Source organism: Hemitrygon akajei, chromosome 7, assembly GCF_048418815.1.
Source record: "Hemitrygon akajei chromosome 7, sHemAka1.3, whole genome shotgun sequence".
Taxonomy (NCBI): domain Eukaryota; kingdom Metazoa; phylum Chordata; class Chondrichthyes; order Myliobatiformes; family Dasyatidae; genus Hemitrygon; species Hemitrygon akajei.
Window position 1 is genome coordinate 69,442,559 of NC_133130.1, and position 20,374 is coordinate 69,462,932.

At 38.5% G+C, this 20,374-nt stretch overlaps 1 protein-coding gene across 6 annotated transcripts in view; it reads left to right on the plus strand.

Annotated features, from left to right (window-relative positions):
* arid1b (AT-rich interactive domain 1B) overlaps positions 1 to 20,374 on the plus strand; it is a 417,666-nt gene that overhangs the window by 35,643 nt on the left and 361,649 nt on the right. For all 6 annotated transcript variants that reach the window (XM_073051134.1, XM_073051137.1, XM_073051136.1 and 3 more), the window contains exon 2: positions 4,765 to 4,968. In XM_073051134.1, coding sequence (XP_072907235.1) covers positions 4,765 to 4,968 — 204 coding nt within the window. The remainder of the gene's footprint in view (positions 1 to 4,764; positions 4,969 to 20,374) is intronic.

Consider the following 20,374-nt stretch of genomic DNA (forward strand, 5'->3'; position numbering starts at 1 on the left):
AGGTTCTGAACCTGGCCTAGATTTCAACCTTGTGCCTCTGATGTGGATTTGAGTGCTACCACTGTGCAAGGAACTGGAAAACTATTGTATGCACCTACTTTGAACCAATGGGGCTCCGTGGGCCAGGTTGCTGATCCACTGCCCTCTACTTGGTTAGACTTGCATAGGTTATGTATCTGCATTCATTTTGCATTACATTTTTTGTTTTATTGGCTCTCTTTCCAGTGTTCCATTCCCATAGAAAAATAAAACTGTAGACATTTTAGAGCATTAAGGTGGTCGGTCAGTGCATGTACACACCAGCCAACAATGGGCAATGCAGATTACTTCCATTTTGTAGCACTTTGTTTCCCCTTCAAATCTGCCTCTCAAAAGTAATCCTTGTCCTTTCTACGGCATTGTTTGCCTTTCAAATATTTGAACATCCCTTGGTGGTGAACTAAATGGGATGAAACAGCTCAAATATGCTGGAGGAACTCAGCAGGCCAGGCAACATCTATAGAAAAGAGTAAACAGTCGATGTTTCCAGCTTAGATCCTTCATCACGAGTTACTTTTTTGGGCTGAGACCTTTCATGATGAAGGGTCTCAGCCCAAAACGTCCACTGTTTATTCTTTTCCATAGATGCTGCCTAACTGCTGAGTTCCTCTAGCATTTTTTGTGTGTTTAGATTTCCAGCAGCTGCAGATTTTCTTGTAAAATGGATTGAAACATGGGACTCAATCCATTTAGTTCACCATTATTCTCAAATATTTCCCGATGAAGTCAGAAATGCTGTCCACTAGGACTGGGATGTGGGTAATGAGACTTTTTAGCATCCTTGTCTGTACCTACCATCCTCCAGTGCCCTCCTACAGCTGCCCAGTTGAATGGGACTGCATATGTCTGTGTCTATGTTCATTTCTCCTCTTTGCAGGCATAGAACTGCATCCAGTGAGCATTTTAACTGCCAACAGGCTATTAAAATGTTTTGCCAAGGATTTATTCTTTGCAGTTGTAATTTTCCTCATTGTGGTGAACCTCAGCAATATTACCTGAAAACTGCATTAATTGACATGTCCACAAATTGTATATGAGACCACAAGATATAGGAGCAGAATTAGCCCATTTGGCCCATTGAGTCAGCTCTGCCATTTCATCATAGCTGATCCATTTTTCCTGATCTTCCTCCTGGTCCTTATCCCTGCAGGTGGGACAAAATAGTACACCTCCTTCTCCCGTACCACCATGCAGGCTCCCAAGCAGTCCTAATTGGTGAGCCAACAATTCATCCATGAGTCTGTCAGGGTCAACTACAGTATCTGGTGTCTTCTTGAGCACCTTCACTCTGTCTGCTGCAAAAAGTAGGAATTTACAGTGGCCATTCCCATTCGAACATGTCTGTCTATGACCTCCTGTACTACCACAATGAGGCCACAGATTGGAAGAGCAACACCTCGTACTCCACCTGGGTAGCCTCCAACCTAATGGCATGAACATTGTTTTTTCGTACTAATGGTAATTCTGCTCTTCTCCCATTCTGGCTCCTGTCTTACTCATTTTCATCTTCCCATCACTCCCTCTGCTTCCTAACCTTTCCTTTCTCCCGTGGTCCACTATCCTCTCCTACTAGATTCCTTCTTCAGCCCTTTACCTCTTCTACTTGTCATCTCCCAGCTTCTTAATTCTTTTTCATTCCCCCATCCATCCGCCTTCACCTGTCACCTTCCAGCTTATACTCCTTCCCCTCTCCCCATCTTTTTAGGCTTCTTCCCTCTTTCTTTCCAGTTCTGATACAAAGCTTTTTCCTCTCCATAGATGCTGTCTGACCTGAGTTCCTTCAGTATTTTGTGTGTGTTTCTATGGATTTCCAGCATCTTCACAATCTCTTGTGTTTATCTACAATTGCGGCCTGTAACCTATATATCATTTTCATGCTTATGTTATATTCTGGTGAAGCAACACCACAACTTGAAAATCTGTCTTCTGGTTTTCAACTCTTGCCTATCCTTAATTTCCTACAACCCTGGGGGATTTCTTATCCTGCTTCGGCTCTGGGCTCCTGATTACTCCTGATTTATTTCCTTCTGCCATGAATGGTTATTTGACGCTCCAGAACTGATTTTTTTCTATTATTTTTCCTCATCCTCACACCCCTCTCCACAGTTATCTTTTATTGACCAAACACATGCTGTCAACACTCAGCAAGTCATTCAGCAGATGTATAGAGATAAACAGATAATATTTTTCAATGCTTCGTCCTTTCACCAGAACTAATTTAGTTTATTGACCTGAAAGGCTAGCCGTTTATCTTTCCACAGAGACTGACCTTTTGAGCACTTCCCAGCATTTTCTGTTATTTGTAGATGGTGGAAATCTTAAAATTTAACTTTTGGTGTAGCTTAGATAGATGCCTATTGACTTGAGCTTGAATCCCATATGTTGGTTGGGGAAATGATGTTGGAATATGTCTGTCATCAGTGATAACCATGGAACTGCTAGATTGTTGTAAAGCACATGGTGCAGCAAAGGATGTGTGCTCATGATTGTTACCAGTCTGGCTGGCATATGGATTGTAGAAACTTTAATGTGTTTGGCTCTGAATTGGCAGTGTTTTGACTAAGAGGGCTATTGGGAATTGACAAGAAATACTGCCCTGACAATTGATATAAATTTCCCAAGAATAGAAAAAAAAATTGGGCACACTTGTTACTATTTTTGATTATACTAATGGCTTACTATATTTAAGTGCTACTAAGTTATTAGTCACCATAATACTATTTCTGGACTAAATCTTTGGTTTGTGCATGTATTCTGCTTTGCATCGCCATGTCATGTAATTCCTTAGCATCAGACAGTCATGTAAAATTATTTTTGGGTTTAAACCAAACTTTAAATGATGTCTTGAGTAACCCAAACAGAATCCACTTGCTCCTAAGTGCCTTGATGTTGATGGGTCACAAAGTGTTTCATTTTCAATTTTTTGAGATAATCATTATCCGAGATCTCGGTTTCTATTGGCTAATATTTATTGCCTGTCCTCAATTGCTCTTGAGAAGTTGTTGTTGAGCCACCTTCATGAAACCTGCACTTCTGGTAAACACCTCAGTGTTGGGTGCAGAGTTCCAAAATTTAGACCTAATAATGAAAAGAAATAAGTAATTTCAAAGTCCTGGTAATGTCTTTTACAGTGGAGCCTGCATCTGGTTGTGTTCCCATATGCCGAAAGCCCAACGTCATCCTTGGTGGTAGAAGTTGTGGGTATAGGAGATAGTACTCTGTATCAGAGTACAGATGAGAAACGTGCTAATTTCCAGCACATTTTAGAAATGTAAGGTTGTTTAATGCGCTGGGTGGTGTACCAATCAAGCAGCTACCTTGCCCTGGATTCTTGATGAACTCCTTTAATGCATTTATTCCAGTATGCAGGTGTGCTCCATCATACTCTTGCTTGTGCCATGGAACGGCTTTGGAGTTGGAATTACTCAGCATAAAATTATTTGTTTATTTCAAAATGTGCTTTATACATGAAAAATCTTTAAGCGCGTATTAGAAAATTCAGCTCAAGTTTTCATAGCAGGTTGCAATTATTCCTGTTATAAATTATTTACAATCTTAAGGCATATAGTTCATAGGCTTTGGGCATGCATTTCAACTAGTGTGCAATAAATGACAGGAATGCCCTAAAATATATGGCCTTGCAATAAATGAGTCCACCTTACTTTACTGTATTCCTTGGCATGTAGTCCTGGACCTTTTAGAGTGTGCTAGTTTGCAGCACTTCATTCTGGACTAAGTTTTGCTCTGGTATTCCTGCAAGTTTTGGGCACACTAGACAATGCCCTACACTCTGTTTATTGTTTCACAGTAGCAGCTGATAATTGTGTGTGTGTGTGTGTGTGTGTGTGTGTGTAGTTAAATGTAGGAAGTAAGATGAAGTGCTCTGACATAGGCACATAGTTTTTCTGTTGCCCCTTAAGATGAAGGTACTAAAATGTTTGAAATATGTGATGCACAAGATTTTTGTCATAACATAAGAAATAGAAGCAGGTATTGGCCATCTGGCACGTTGAGTCTGCTCCACCATTCACTAAGATCATAGCTGATCCAACTTACCTCCACCTACCTATCTTCTCCCCCCCACCAAAATCCTTAATTTCCTTGCTATACAAAAATCTACTTAACTGTTTTAAAAGTAGTAAATGAGGTATCTTCTACTGTTTCCCTGGCTAGAGAATTGCACAGATTTGCTACTGTCTGGGACAATCACTTCTTCCTCATTGCCATCCTAAGTTGTTCCAGATCTTGAGGCCATGTCCCCTAGTTGTAGTCTTACCTCTCAATGGAAGTTCTCTATCTTTTCTATCTCTTTGATAATTTTATAAATTTGGATAAGATCCTCTCTCTCTTCTGAATTCCAATGAATATAGTCCCAAGTGATTCAGTCTTATCAGCTAACTCCCTTATCTCCAACATCAACCTGCTGAATCACTTCCAAAGCCAGTATGTTTTTCCTTGAGCAAGGAGAGCAGAACAACACACAGTACTCCAGGTGCAACCTCAACAGTACCCTTACTATTGCAGTATAACCTCACTGCTCTTAAATTCAGTCCTCCTAGCAATGAAGAGGGATTGAATTTAAGCGAAGGCATTTGCCGCCTTTTGTATTGTCAAGATGTTCTGAGAGGTTGCTTGAAGTTTGTTTTTGACAATATGTCAGATAGCAATTACTTTAATGTTGAAGATGCTTAATATTTAATGGTTTTGCTTTGTTCTTCATTTTAGGGGAATCCAGTTGATCAGATGGGCATGAAAAGACCCCAGCTGTATGGGATGAATAGTAATCCTTACTCACAGCAGCAACAGCAGCAGCAGAGTGGACCTTACCCTGGCCAACCATATGGACCTCCCACACCACAGCGCTATCCAATGACCATGCAGAGCAGGAATCAAAGTAACATGGGAGGAATGCAGTATCCACAGCAACAGGTAAACATTACTATTAACTTTAAGTTGGAAATCCTAGCAACTCTTGCACCTTGATTTTGGACAACTTGGAATTAATTTTGGAATTAGTTTTCTTTTTGCATCATTTATTTTGGTAGTCATGGCTGGTGGAGAAAGTATGGAACACAGGTTTTTAAATTAATTGATTGAACTCAGCTTCATTGCAGATGAGACATAAGCGATGTGTGATTGAAGATGTTCAGGTAGTCTTGGCAACATGTATAAAGTTTGTACTAGAGAAAGCTGTTGTCCTGAAACTCTTTCTGCATCCATAGTGACTTTGTAATCAGAAAAAAGAAATACTGCATTTTTGAATTTTGGACATATAAAACACTTTAAATCAATTAGATGTTTTTGAAGTGTAGTCAGTGTAATTATGGAAACCAATCCATGTACAGCAAACTCCCAGAAACAGCAGTCTTATCCTTTCACAAGAGAAAACACTTTGGGTGTTCCAAACATTTCAGCAAAGGTATCTTCTACTCCCTTAGTCGTACTGAAACTCCTCTAGTTCTTAGCTCTGAAGTGGGACCTAGCACTTTTGAATAGAGTGCAATGAGTTGAAACACAGCTGTCAATGGGATTGAAATTACCTCCTTTACCTCTCTTCTAAAGACTGTACTGACTTGGCAGATTCTGTCTCTACAATTAAACGGTGAATTTAACAGTTGAATACTTTGATTGGAAAGTGACTCAAACATGAAATGGAGTCAAAGTATGCTAATGAATGTTGGTAAGTGCAGGACAATCCCTTGTGGATGTTTGGCCTTACAGAATTGACAGGTCAATATCGTGAAATTTGAGATAATGGTGTAGAATTTTCTCTCATAGAACTGGTGTAAAGAACAAATAATTTTTCTTCCAATTTGCATTTCTTGATGCATATGTAGATGACATTCATGTTCATAGAAAATTGAAATATAGACAGCTTTCTGGTAATGTGGTGTAGTCCTGGGGGGATGTGGGGGGGGGGGGGTTCGTCTGTATTAATAATTGCAAAGGAGCTATGCCTTTTGCGTGAACTTGAAGTTAGAATGAGATGATTTTTCTTTTGTCACCTTGGCTTAACAAGTGGTCAAATAATTGAAACACCTTCACTGGGCTATCAAGGTACAACAAATCAATCATTTTACAGCAGCACTCTGCGTATTGGTGGCAGTTTGATGTGGATGCAAATCTGTGAATAATTTAAAGCGCATGAGGTTTGGAACAATGTTCTTTTTATGGTGATTGTGTTGAGTTACCTGATGACAACTGGAGAAATGATAACTATCCTGTAGTTTGATTGGACTCTGAGTTTGCTATTTCCATTGCTGTGTGGTGATTTGTTGTGAAAGTTGAGAATATGAAGGCAGCATTAATTAAGTTTTACTTGGGCTCAGTTGTGATTGTACACTTTTGAGATACAGTTTTCTATTTGAGCATTCAGGTTTGCTCATGGTCTGCAGGTGCACAGTAGTTTTTGGTAAGTTCAATGGCATTTCTTAAAATTTTGTTTTGTCACATTTTTCACTCCCTCCCTGTCACTGAGTATTCTCATTGGATGAAGGACGTCCTCCAGTTTCATATCCCTTTTGTCATTTTTTTAATATGCGAACCCATTGTGAGTGTCCCAGGTGATCTGACTGGTGTTATAATGATTGATACTCAAATTGGATTGTGTTCTGGCAATTCCTGTTGAAAACTAATCAAGGATGTGAAATAATATTTAAGCAACTACTCTGATTTTTACTTGAGACCATTCACAGTGTCTGCTGCAATTATCTTATAAAATGACAAAATAATATTATGCTACTAACTGATGTTTTCACTGCTGTTCCCTTTCAAATACATTGATCACAAAGGTGATCAGAAATATTTGTGAGTGACATTCATGAATCAAAAGTCAAATTTTGATTATTTTTATAGCATATTCTATTCTTTCAAGGGTTTAACCATTCCAATTTTTCTGAGGCTGAAGCCCATTTCAAGATTTTTTTCCCTATAATAGTTCTGATTTTAGGAGTAATCTATTTTGTTAAAATTTCAAAAATAATGTGGGCCAAAGATATCTTTCCGTGTTACAAATGACTCAACTGAGAAATTTTATAGCATATTGTATATGTTTAAATTTTATTACCTTAAGGTTGAGATATAAAAAAAATAGAAGTTTTGGCTGTTAGGATATATTTTGCATTAGTTGAATTTTTTAAAGTGCTGATTTAGCAATACTATGATCTCATATTTATGTGTGATCTTTATTCTGGAATGATGAGTTGTGTAGCGTTGGTACTGCATTTTAATAAGTATTAATTGTCTCAGGCATTTTGTTTTATTGCCAAGTAAAAGGTATTATTACTCATGCTAAATGTTTAGGAATGTGTGATCTTTATTAACACTGGTTATGTTGGGTGATTTAATTTTTTTGGAATCTATTTGGTAATTTAATACTTTAAATGAATGAAATTTCATTATTTGGTTGGCTTTAATTTTGATGTCCAGAGTAATTTTTAATTTTTAAGATGCCTCTCTGGTTGGAAAAAAAGATGAAATGTAACAGTTTCTACCTTGCCTTTATAATTTAGCTGGTAAACTATGAGAATTTATGTCCTTCAAAATACGATTATAGTGTGGTCTGTCAATTATTTTACAATGTGTAGTTTAAGTGAGGCTTTGTGTTCTTTGGACTAACACTCTATTCATTGCGTATGTTTGAGAAGAGGCAGCATTCAGTAAATTTAATTCATTTCAAGAATCAATAAGCAAGCTAATATAGTAAAATATAATATAGGGGAATTAAAGGTTATGGAGGAAAAGGCGGGTCTTTGTGCTAAGGGAGAAAGCCAGTGCATCCAACAGAAATCTACAGAAATGTGTAAACTCAACATAGGCTCCACTTACGGTCAGGATTTATACTGGATGCCTGGGAATGAGCCACTGAGGAACCTCATTAATACAAAGTTTGTAAGTGTTTATCATGGTAAAGAAAATCAATTTTGTTCCAGTAATTAATATTAATTATCTTCAAAATTTAAGAAGTACTGTGCATCTGTCAGACTGGAAAATCAACCAGTGCATCCTGATTCCATCCCTTGGAGTAAAAATAAATTTGTTTTGAGATAGGAATATAGCGTATTTTTTTATATATTACCCCGCCCTTATTCTTTCAATGCCGGGTTTCAACATTGTTGGTCTGCTATTTGGTTAGCCTGGTCGTCCAAACGCAAGGTGCTGCAAACTCAACACTTCACTTCTCAATTTCCTTTTAATAAATTGCAGCTGTCATCTCCCATTGCTTTACTGAACTCTGCTGCTGCTCCAGTCACCCCTCAAGTGGTTTACTCTTTGCGTAAACGGTTCAGTTTCCATATTGAGGAATAATGATCTGTTAAATGAAGTAAATAGTATGTTGTAGCATTAAATAAAAGTTCATTGGCTCCTGAAGTCTGCACCTGAGGTGGAATAATGAATAGCATGGGTAAGATGGTGGGAGAGGAGATGGCTTCAAGTCAGATTTTAGGTTCAAATGTTGGATACATTCATTTTAATTTAACTTTAATGGGATGCAGGGTCCTACCCTTTGTTGTTCATGTACCCTTGAATTTACTATTTGAAACAGTTACAGTATTTCCTTTCTAATGCAAGCTATAAACTTAGTTTGACAAATGACAGTCTTGCTCAGTAGTTATTGTCTGAATATGAAAAATCATGTTTACTTGAGTGATAGCATTTTGAGTTCATATTTTTAAATTCTAGATACTCAAATTGCAAAGCAGTGATGTATGCTAACACAAAATTTCCAATTTTAAAATAATTCAGTCTTGTGCGGATTGTTTAGAAATGCTCAACCACATACCAATCAACACAGAGGAAAATGAGTTGGGGATGGTGTACTCGAAGCAATGAAAATTTCCTGGAACTGATAGGAAAAGGCCCTTAGACTCAAAGATGAGCAATTATGGTGAGCAGTGAGAGCTTGAATCAGTCGTATAATTATGAAGCTCATCTTGAAGATGAGATACTGGTTTTCTGCTGTCAAATATGACTGCCCTGGGGATGTTGGTTTGGTGCCCATGTTTGCATGATCTACTGGTATATCATTAATGGTGAGATGAAATGCCAAAATAACAAAAAACAATCTTGTTAACAAACCAGATATTTATAATCTTTATGTATTTTCCATGATGTACAAACTGGTAAACTCATTGAGTTGTACAGCACAGAAACAGGCCCATGTCAGTGGTGACCTTTTTTAGTCCATCTTCACTAATCCCATTTACTTGAATTAGCTTTGTATCCTTCTACCAAAAAAAACCATGAAATGCTGGAAGAACTCAGCACGTCAATTTGCATCTTTAGATGCTAAAAGTGTAAGTTGTTGATTTGGGTTTTGAACCAGCATCAGGACAGACAACAGGAAAGATGGCCCCAATATAGCTATACATAGTGGGGTGAGGATAGTACAGAGGCTGGAAGGTGATGGGTGAAACTGGGGGAAAATAGATGGGGAGGGAGAGTGGAACAGAATCTGCACATCTTCTGTCTCCATTTCATTTTAGACTTCATCCATGCTTGTCTAAATGTCTCTTCAGTGTGTACTCCTCCACCACCTTTGACAGCAAGTTCCAGGCATCAATTACTACTACTACTACTACTACTACTACTACTTCTTGCACCCTTAACACCTGGTGGAGTCGTCGGGGTGCCGTCGTGACAAGCTTTGCACCAGTCTGTTCCATCTTTCACAGTTGTGTGCCAGGGCCTGGGTCACCACAAATTTTTTCCCTGTCCATTCTTTAATGTTGTCCGTCCATCTTTTCCTCGGTCTGCCTCTCCTTGTTTTCCCCTCCACAGTTTCTTGTAGAACGGTCTTTGCAAGGCCACTGGATCTTGTTACGTGGCCATACCATCTCAGCTTCTTTTCTTCACCATTGTGAGAAGGCCAATGTGGTGCTGGATGGTCTTGCGGACCTGCTCATTTGTGATGTGGTCCAAGTATGAGATGCTCAAGATGTTGCGCTAGCATCTCATTTCCAATGCCTGTATCTTCCTCTGTAGCTCTGCTGTGAGGGTCCATGTCTCGCATGCGTACAGGAAGATGGAGAATATCAATGCACGCAGGAGTCTGATCTTGTACTTCATGGTGATGTTGCTGCCCCTCCATATTGTGTTGAGTTTAGATAGTGCAGTCATTGTCTGTGCAGTTCTCGCCAGGACTTCTGGTCTTGATCCATCATCACTGATGATTGCCCCCAGGTATTTGAACTGCTGCATTGTCTCAAGTTGCTGACCATGGACTGAGATGTCTGTTGTGATGGCACCGTAGGCATTTGCCATGAGCTTGTTTTTCTTGGCACTTATTTCCATTCCAAACTTTGTGGAGGCTCTGTCAAGATGGCTGACCAGGTTGGCCAGTTCGTCCTCTTTTCATGCAAGACCATCAATGTTGTCAGCAATTCTTAGGTTTGTGATGTTCCTCCCTCTGATGCTGACTGTGCCCACATGATCTTCAAGGGCATCACTCACGATTTGTTCCAGGAAGACATTGAAGAGAGTGGGAGAGAGGAGGCAGCCTTGACGGACTCCTACAGAGGTATGGAATCACTCCCCGATGGTGCCTCGAGCGAATACTGCACTGGTTGCCTTGGTGTAAAGCTGATGGATTGTATTAATCAGCTTCTGCGCCATGTTGAATTTCTTCATGGTGGCCTATAAGGCAACATGCATCAATGTTACTCTAGATAAACAAAACTTAATCCCATTTAAAATTCTTCCTTCTCACCTTAAGTAGCTTTCTTGTTTTTGATACTCTTACCATCAGGAAACAATTCTGACTCCACACTCAATCTTTCTTTCTTTTTCAATCTTTTTATTAGTATTAATAATATTATGAACAAAATACAATTAATATATTAATAAAGGGATTACAAACATACAAATTCCCATTACACATGAAAGAATACTTAAGCAATGAATACAGTATAAATAAGTTTTCCTGAAACATGAACCATATAGTATATAATATAAAAAAAAGAAAAAAAATATATGCAAAGTTGACTAACCTACTAATCTAGGATCTAAGGAAAAAAAGGAAGCAAAAAAGAAAAAAAAAGAAAAACTAAAAAAAAGAGAAAAAAAAGGGATGTTTATAGTATCTCACAAGAATACATAAACATCAATGTCGTCAACTCCGATCCTCTCAACATAAATACGATTAAAGCTGAAAAAACCAATAAGCTTGGCACAGGGTCGTATTACATCATATGAAAATATTGAATAAATGGTCTCCATATCTTTTCAAATTTAATAGAAGTATTGAATACACCACTTCTAATTTTTTCTAAATTTAAACATAACATAGTTTGAGAAAGCCAATGAAATACCGTGGGAGGATTAATTTCCTTCCAATTCAACAAAATAGATCTTCTAGCCATCAAAGTGAGAAAAGCAATCATTCGACAGGCGGAAGGAGATAAATGGAGTGAGTCCATCATCGGTAAACCAAAAATTGCAGTAATAGGATGGGGTTGTAAATCGATGTTCAGTACCGCAGAGATAATATCAAAAATATCTTTCCAATATTTTTTCAAAAGCGGACATGACCAAAACATATGAGTTAAAGACGCGATTTCCAATTGACATCTGTCACAAATAGGGTTTATATAAGAATAAAAATGAGCTAATTTATCCTTGGACATATGGGCCCTATGTACAACCTTAAATTGTATTAATGAATGTTTGGCACATATAGATGATGTATTAACTAATTGAAGAACTCTATCCCAATTCTCAATAGGAATAATAAGATTGAGCTCTCTTTCCCAATCATTTTTGGTCTTGTCAAAGGGCACTGAACGTATCTTCATAATTATATTATAAAGTTTTGATATAAGCCCTTTCACACTCAATCTATACCACCTAGTTTATACACGAGGTCCACCCCTCAGCCAGAGAAAATGATCCCAGCCTATTCAATGTTCTCTTCCCCCCCCCCAAAAAAAAACTAAAGTCAATATGTTGAAATGGAGATGCAAGAGACTGTAGGTGCTGTAATTTTTGGGAAAAAGCGTACTGCTGATGGAACTCCTTGGGTCAGGCACCATTATGAGGCAGTCTAGATCCAAGATACGGACTCTCCCTTTGCCATCACAGGTGTTCCATGATCTGTTGATTTCCTCCAGCAGTTCATTTTTAACATGGTGAGTATTCTGCTCTCCAATCACACTCTTCCTGTGGTGTGTAAATTGATGGTAAACGTAACCATTTGCTTTCCTGTACTCAGTTCATGGTTTATTTGAGTTTAAACTGGCTACAGGTTTATTTGATAATAGATAGTAATTACTGTAAGTTTAAAATAGTTGCTATTCTAGTTATTGATTTAAAAGAAAAGACTGAAAAAACTCAGCAGCTCAAGTCTAATCTATGGGAAGGGACACTGGTAATGCTTCATTCATATTGAACACCTGTTGAGCTTTTCCAGTGTTCAGTTTTATTTTGGATTTCCAGCATCTATCGTTTTGCTTTTCAGTTACCAGTTACTGAATATTTTGTGCGTCAACAGCACGAAGAACGTGTAGTGTATGGTGACTTTGCGATCTCAGCTTTCAAAATGCTGCTTCCTCTTTGTGCTGTTCCACACCATTTTCGCAATATGTTTATAAACTATTCTTTATCAGAAAGGCTGGGTGACCTGGTGCAAGGCTTGTGGCCATTGTCCTGTAGCTGTCTGATTTTAAGAAGTAAGCACAGGGAATTAATTTAGGATTTTTCTTTCCTGAAGGTACCGATTTATTTATATTTTTTTTACTTTCATCCAAGTTGCAAATTACCTCAATATCAGTCATGTTTATATTCTGAGTATTGATGCTGTGCCTTCGGACAATTAAAGCCCAATTTAATGTTGTTCACACAATGATAATGATCAGAAACTGCACATGAACGAAAGATGCAAGAGAAGGCTGGTCATGTAGCCTCATCAGTGTGTTCCATCGTTCAGTAAAATTCTGACAGTTTGTGCACTACAGGACTATTTTACTGTCAGAGCCCCAAATCCTCTGATTTGGTGCGTTTAAATAAATAAATAGATAGATAGATAGATAAATAAATAATTGGATTTAGCCTTGAATATATTCAATAAATGAACATCCACGGCTGCTGAGGTAAAGGATTCCTAAATATTTATAGAATTACCTTCTCAAATTTAAATGGCAGATCTCATTTTCCTGAGACTGCTGCTCAGTTCTGGTTTCTACAGCTGGGAAAAACTATCTCTTGGCTTTACCATGTCAGACCTTTGTAAAATGGGTGAGTGCCTCGCTTCCTTCGACATTTCGTTGGATGTACACCAGGGAAATGCACCAGGTTTCATCTTCACTAGTTTCTGATTTTTAAAATTTAAAACAGTCACTAAAACATCATAATCCATACAATTTTTCCACATTACATCATCTTTCACCTTCTTGTCCATTTAACTTGTTTTTAAAACTTTTGCAGACTTTTTGCATTATCCTTGCAGCTTAATTTCTCATTTACTTCTTGTGCCCCCTAATTCCTTTGGCACCCCCCTTTAACAGTGCATTGTCAGATTTGCAGACTTTTCCCACTGTGTTCAGTTCTTTAACCAATCCTCCATTTGAACTAAAATGTAAACCTTACCTCTTTGTAATCTTTTTGTATATTTTATCAACTCTTTGGAAAAATAAAATACGTGCACTGGTTCCAGAACTGGGGCACGTAGCATCAAGATTCGGGGAGTAGATTTAAGACTGAGACTGAGAGGAATTGCTTTTTCCAGAGAGTGATGAATCTGTGAAATTCTCTGGGATTTAAGACCAAGTTGGATAGATTTTTGCATAGTAGGGGAATTGAGGGTTATGGGGAAAAGACAGGTAGGTGGAGATGAGTCCATGGCCAGATCAGCCATGATCTTATTGAATGGTGGAACCAGCTCAATGAGTAGATGGCCTACTCTTCCTGTTTCTCATGTTTTTGTGTTTGCTGTTCTGCTTTGTAAGGAAATTCTCTTAGAATGGTCACACAGTTTTTCTCTCAAAACTGTCTTGACTTTGTCCAATCATTGTGATTTTTCTCAGTGCTTCTTGTCAGAACCGAAATAATGGACTCGAAATGGGACTATACAGTGGCATGCAAAAATTTGGGCACCCCTGGCCAAAATTTCTGTTACTGTAAATAGCTAAGTGAGTAAAAGATGACCTGATTTCCAAAAGGCATAAAGTTAAAGATGATACATTTGTTTAACATTTTGAGCAAGACTACTTTTTTATTTCCATCTTTTATAGTTTCAAAATAAAAAAGGAAAAGGGCCCAAAGCAAAAGTTTGGGCACCCAGCATGATCATGATAGTAACACCCATTTTGGCAAGTATCACAGCTTGTAAATGCTTTCTGTAGCCAGCTAAGAGTCTTTCAATTCTTGTTTGGGAGATTTTTGCCCATTCTTCCTTGCAAAAGGCTTCTAGTTCTGTGAGATTCTTGGGTTGTCTTGCATGCACTGCTCTTTTGAGGTCTATCCACAGATTTTCGATGATGTTTAGGTAGGGGGACTGTGAGGCCCATGGCAAAACCTTCAGCTTGCGCCTCTTGAGATAGTCCATTGTGGATTTTGAGGTGTGTTTAGGATCATTATCCTATTGTAGAAGCCATCCTCTTTTCATCTTCAGTTTTTTTTACAGACGGTGTGATGTTTGCTTTCAGAATTTGCTGGTATTAATTGAATTCATTCTTCCCTCTACCAGTGAAATGTTCCGCATGCCACTGGCTGCAACACAAGCCCAAAGTATGATCGATCCACCCCTTGGCTTAACAGGTGGAGAGATGTTCTTTTCATGAAATGCTGCACCTATTTTTCTCCAAACATGCCTTTGCTCATTGTGGCCAAGAAGTTCTGTTTTAACTTCATCAGTCCACAGGACTTGCTTCCAAAATGCATCAGGGTTGTTTAGATGTTCCTTTGCAAACATCTGATGCTGAATTTTGTGGTGAGGATGCAGGAAAGGTTTTCTTCTGATGAATCTTCCATGAAGGTCATATTTGTGCAGGAGTTGCTGCACAGTAGAACAGTACACCACCACTCCAGAGTCTGCTAAATCTTCCTGAAGGTCTTTTGCAGTAAAACGGGGGTTTTGATTTGCCTTTCTAGCAATCTTTTGAGCAGTTCTCGTGGAAAGTTTTCTTGGTCTTCCAGACCTCAACTTGACCTCCACCGTTCCTGTTAACTGCCATTTTTTAATTACATTACGAACTGAGGAAACGGCTACCTGAAAATGCTTTGCTATCTTCTTATAGTCTTCTCCTGCTTTGTGGGCATCATTTATTTTAATTTTCAGAGTGCTAGGCAGCTGCTTAGAGGAGCCCATGGCTGCTGACTGTTGGGACAAGGTTTGAGGAGTTGGTATTTATAAAGCTTTGAAATTTGCATTACCTGGCCTTTCCTAATGATGACTGTGAACAAGCCATAGCCCTATCAAGCTAATTAAGGTGTGAGACCTTGGTCAAAATTATCTGAGAGCTCAAATCTCTTGGGGTGCCCAAACTTTTGCATGGTGCTCCTTTCCTTTTTTTCACTCTAAAATTGTACAAAACAAAAATAATACACTAATCTTGCTTAAAATGTTGAAAAGAATGTTTCATCTTTAACTTTATGACTTTCGGAGATCAGTTCATCTTCTACTCACTTAACTATTCACAATAACAGAAATTTTGACCAGGGGTGCCCAAACTTTTGCATGCCACTATATATCTGGATAGGAAGCATCTCAACTATTACTTTGGTTCATATTGTCTTGGTATTTAGAATTGTGATCATTTTTGTCTATGTGGCTTTCATACTCTTACTGAGTTGTGCTTTTGAGTGTGAGATATTTGGTGTTTTGGAGATCTGTCCTAACTAACTTGCCAACATTGCTTAAATCTTCAGGTGCTGGAATCTTGTCTTTGAAGTTAATTGGTCATCATTAAGCACATGTACATCCACATCATGCCCCATCAGGATAATTGAATGTGAAAAATTAGGATAAAAAACCAAAAAAAAATCCCAACCCTAAATGTAAAATTGAAAAATAACCATGAAGTTTAAAACTGGAGTGCATACAATAGAAATTCACTGTTTTCAGCCTGTAAGGCCTCCTTTATTACCATACAGCACACATCCAAACATTCCATTTACAATGGAGATGGAGCAGAAATTGAGCTTCTTGGTCATCAGACTAAATGCTATATTTGGTATAAGCCAAACACCACATATGATCAAGGACATACCATCCCTACCATGAAGAATGGTGGTAACTGCATCATGCTGGTGGGGATGTTTCAGTGTAGCAGATCCTGGAAGGTTTGTGAGGGTGGGGGGTAAAATGAATACAGGGAAATCCTGGATGAAAATCTGATGCAATCTGCAAGAGAACTGCAACTTGGCAGAAGGTTGTTTTTCATCCAGACAATGACCCCAAGCATAAAACCAAAGCTACACAGGAATGGCTTGAAAACAAAGTTAATGTCCTGGAGTGGCCAAGTCAAGAGTCTAGACCTCAATCCAATTGAGAATTTGTGGCTGGACTTGAAAAGGGCTTATTTACTCATTATCTCCATGCAATCAGATAGAGCTTGAGCAGTTTTGTAAAAAAGAATGGGAAAAAAATTGCAGTGTCCAGATGTGCAAAGCTGATAGAGACTTATCCACACAGATTTAAGGTTGTATTTGCTGCCAAAGCTGCATCCATTAAATACTGACTTGAAGGGGGTGAATAATGATGCAATCAATTACTTTGTTTTTTATTTGTAATTAATTTATCACTTTGTAGAGATCTGTTTTCATTTTGACAAGGAAGAGTCTTTCTGTTGATCAGTGTCAAAAAAGCCAAATAAATCCACTGTGATTCAATGTTGTAAAACAATAAAACATGAAAGTTTTAAGGCAGGGGTGGGGGAAACAGATGAATACTTTTTATAGTGTTACGGATTCAGCAACAATAAATATATAAGTGAGGCAGGATTTTTTTATAACAAATAAAACATTTATTAAACACTGAAAAACAAACCCCCAAAAGTAAACAAACAACTAACGTAACCGGAAATCAGCTGCTGTGCGGCAGCTTAAACAGTTCTTAAAGGAATAAAGCGAAAACAGTTCTGAAAGCGATGTTGCAAAAACAGTTCTTCAAAGTAGTACTGCAAAAGTTCAAAATGCTTACAGTCCATTAAAGGCGAGACTTTTTAGACGATTTAAATTCTCTCTCACATCGTGTTGCTGCAGTTCCCAGTCTAACTATACTTTTCCCAGAGAATTTACGAAGATGAAAATGAAACGGCTTAAAGGCACTGACCTTTCCTTTACAAATCTGTACCCAACCCTTTCTGCTATTATTTGCAGGGGTTAACACGGGCACAGCCAACGAATTCCTTCCGAATGAGGATCAAACAAGGTCGAACCTGTTTCACCGTCGAAATTGACTTTCCTCAATCTTTTAGCTCCCGAACTCCGATCTTCACTCTCCACTGATTTTTAACCGGCAGTATTATAAAGAAACTGCCGGCAATGACCTTTTAAACTTTAGGCATTAAATAAAACTCCACCTTTCAACGAAACTGCATCATAATATTGGACCACGCAGTGGCATGGAGTCAAAATGGCAAATCCAGCTACGAACTGCCCCTCCTCACAGGGCGGGGTCCTCCTTTAATACCCTGTTTTAAAAAAAACCTGTCACATGACCTCTACTGGCGGGAAAACGACGTCACTCCACCATCACAAGACCACTACCTTAGGTCCAGCATATCTTCAACACCACTGTCACGTGACAAGTACAAGATACCCACGGGTGCGTAACACTACGAACTGCTGGAAATGGTTTTGTGAACTGATCACTTTGAGATTGTTTTAACAGGGAGTATGAAGAAATGAGATGTTCACAAATAGCTACAATGTGGAACACAGTACTGTGCAAGAATTTTAGGCACATGTAAAAAAAAAAATTCTAAAGTGAAGATGCTTTCAAAAATAGAGAAGTTTATAAATATTAAACTATAAAGACAATTAAACTGTAAAAACAAAACTAAATCAAAATAATATTTGGTGTGACCACACTTTGCCTTTAAAACTGCATCAATTCACTTGAGGTACACTGTCGTGAAGTTTGATAAGAAAATTAACTGGTAGGTTGTTCCAAGCATCTTAGAGAATTTGCCACAGTTCTTCTGCAAGACTTTGGGTGTCTTGATTGCTTCTGTCTCACCAGGTAATCGCAAATATGGAATCTAAATCAGAATCTGGTTTAATATCACCGGCTTTTGTCATGAAAGTCACTTACTGTAACATAGAAACATAGAAAACCTATAGCACAGTACAGACCCTTTGGCCACAAAGTTGTGTTGAACATGTCCTTACCTTAGAAATTACTAGACTTCCTCATAGCCCTCTATTTTTCTGAGCTCCATGTACCTATCCAAAAGTCTCTTAAAAGACCCTATCGTATCCATCTCCATCACCATTGGCAGCCCATTCCACGGACTTACCACTCGGAGTAAAAAAAAACTTACCCCTGACATCACCTCGAGGCTACTCCCCAGCACCTTAAACCTGTGTCCTCTTGTGGCAACCATTTCAGCCCTGGGAAAAAGCCTCTGACTATCCATATGATCAATGCTGTAATTGATATGCTTATTATTTTTCCATATCATGAATTGCATTGTACTTCAGCTGCTAAGTAAAAGTGTATATTAAATAGTTAAATTAAAGTAGTGCAAAAACAGAAATAATAAAAGTGAAGTGGTATTCATGGGTTCAATGTCCATTTAGGAATCGGGTGGCAAAGGGGAAGAAGCTGTTCCTGAATCGCTCTGTTCGTCTTCAGGCTTCTGTACCTCCTTCCTGATGGTAACAATTAGAAGCAGGCATGAACTAGGTGATGGGTGTCCTTAATAATGTACGCCAGCTTTCTGAGGCACCACTCCTTGAAGATACCTTGGATACTATGGATGCTGTTACCCAAGATGAGCCCCCCCATACCAGACAGTGATGCAGCCTGTCAGAATGCTCTCCACGACTGTAGAAGGCACTTGGGCTATGCCTGGCCACCCAGTCATGGGTATAAAGAGTAGAGCAATGGGCTGTTCACATATCCCTGAGCTGCACCAGTGTTGATTGTCAGTGAGGAGGAGATTTTACCAATCTGCACAGATTGTGGACGTTTGGTAAGGTTCCATTTGCAGAGGAAGGTATAGAGGCCCAAGTTCTGTAGCTTATCTATAAGGACTGTAGGAATGATTAAATAAAGATAACAGGTGCTCTTGATTAATGACATAATGAGTTGAACAAACTAAACTGATTAACAAACAGAAATAATTGCAGAAGGAACGTAGTGTTAAATGCTGAACTATGGTCAACAAACAGCATGCTGACATGGATGTTTGTATTGTCCAGGTGATCTAAGGGTACACCTATTGTGATGGGCATATTGCAGTGGGTCAAGATCCTTGCTGAGCAGGAGTTGTTTCTAGGGATGACCAATCTCTCAAAGCATTTCATCACCGTAGATATGGGTGCTACAGGATGATAGTCATGAAGGCAGCTCCTATTACTCTTCTTGGGCACTGGTATAATTATTGCCCTTTTGATTCAGGTGGGAACTTCCAACCATTGCAGTAAGGGTGAAAATGTCCTTGAATACACCTGCCAGTTGGCAGAAGTACTCCATTGGGGCCTGCTGCCTTGCGAGGATTCACCCTCCTGAAAAACAGCCTGATATCAGCCTCGAAGACAGAGAAGGGATGTCAGTTTGAGGAATCTTTCATCTGCTGCACTCAGTTTTTGTGGCCGACCACTGTGTTTCTGATCCTCAACTTGCCCATTTCTTTGTGCTTCAAGAGAGCTTGGGTAGCACATCTTGAAACTCCTGTTTGCCATGAAATTTCTGATTAGCGGAGACCTTGCTGATGCATGTTGACCACCTTGTGTCTTCTTGTATGCTCACTCTTATCATCCTGTAAGAATAGATTATTTGAAGGTTAAGTTGTCATATCTGCCACACCTCACTTTTAGTTTGGTTGTCCTTCACCCAGTTTGATTCCTTCTGCACTTATTTCTGTTTGTTAATCAGTTTAGTTCATTCAATTCATTATATCATTAATCATTAGCACCTGTTATCTTTGTTTAATCATGCACTGGGCTATATACCTACAAAGTAATCATTTTTATTTGAAAAGTGCTCTATTAATGTGTATTTCTTTAACAAAATACAAAAGAAAATCTCCATTTAATTTTGTTAGGAAATATTTGGAAATCTAAATTGACATACTATTGACACACTAATGCAGAGGACAAAAAATAAACATCTAAAAAATTCATGTAAAGCATAAGAATTTTTCATAGTACTATATAACCAGTTAGTTCCCTT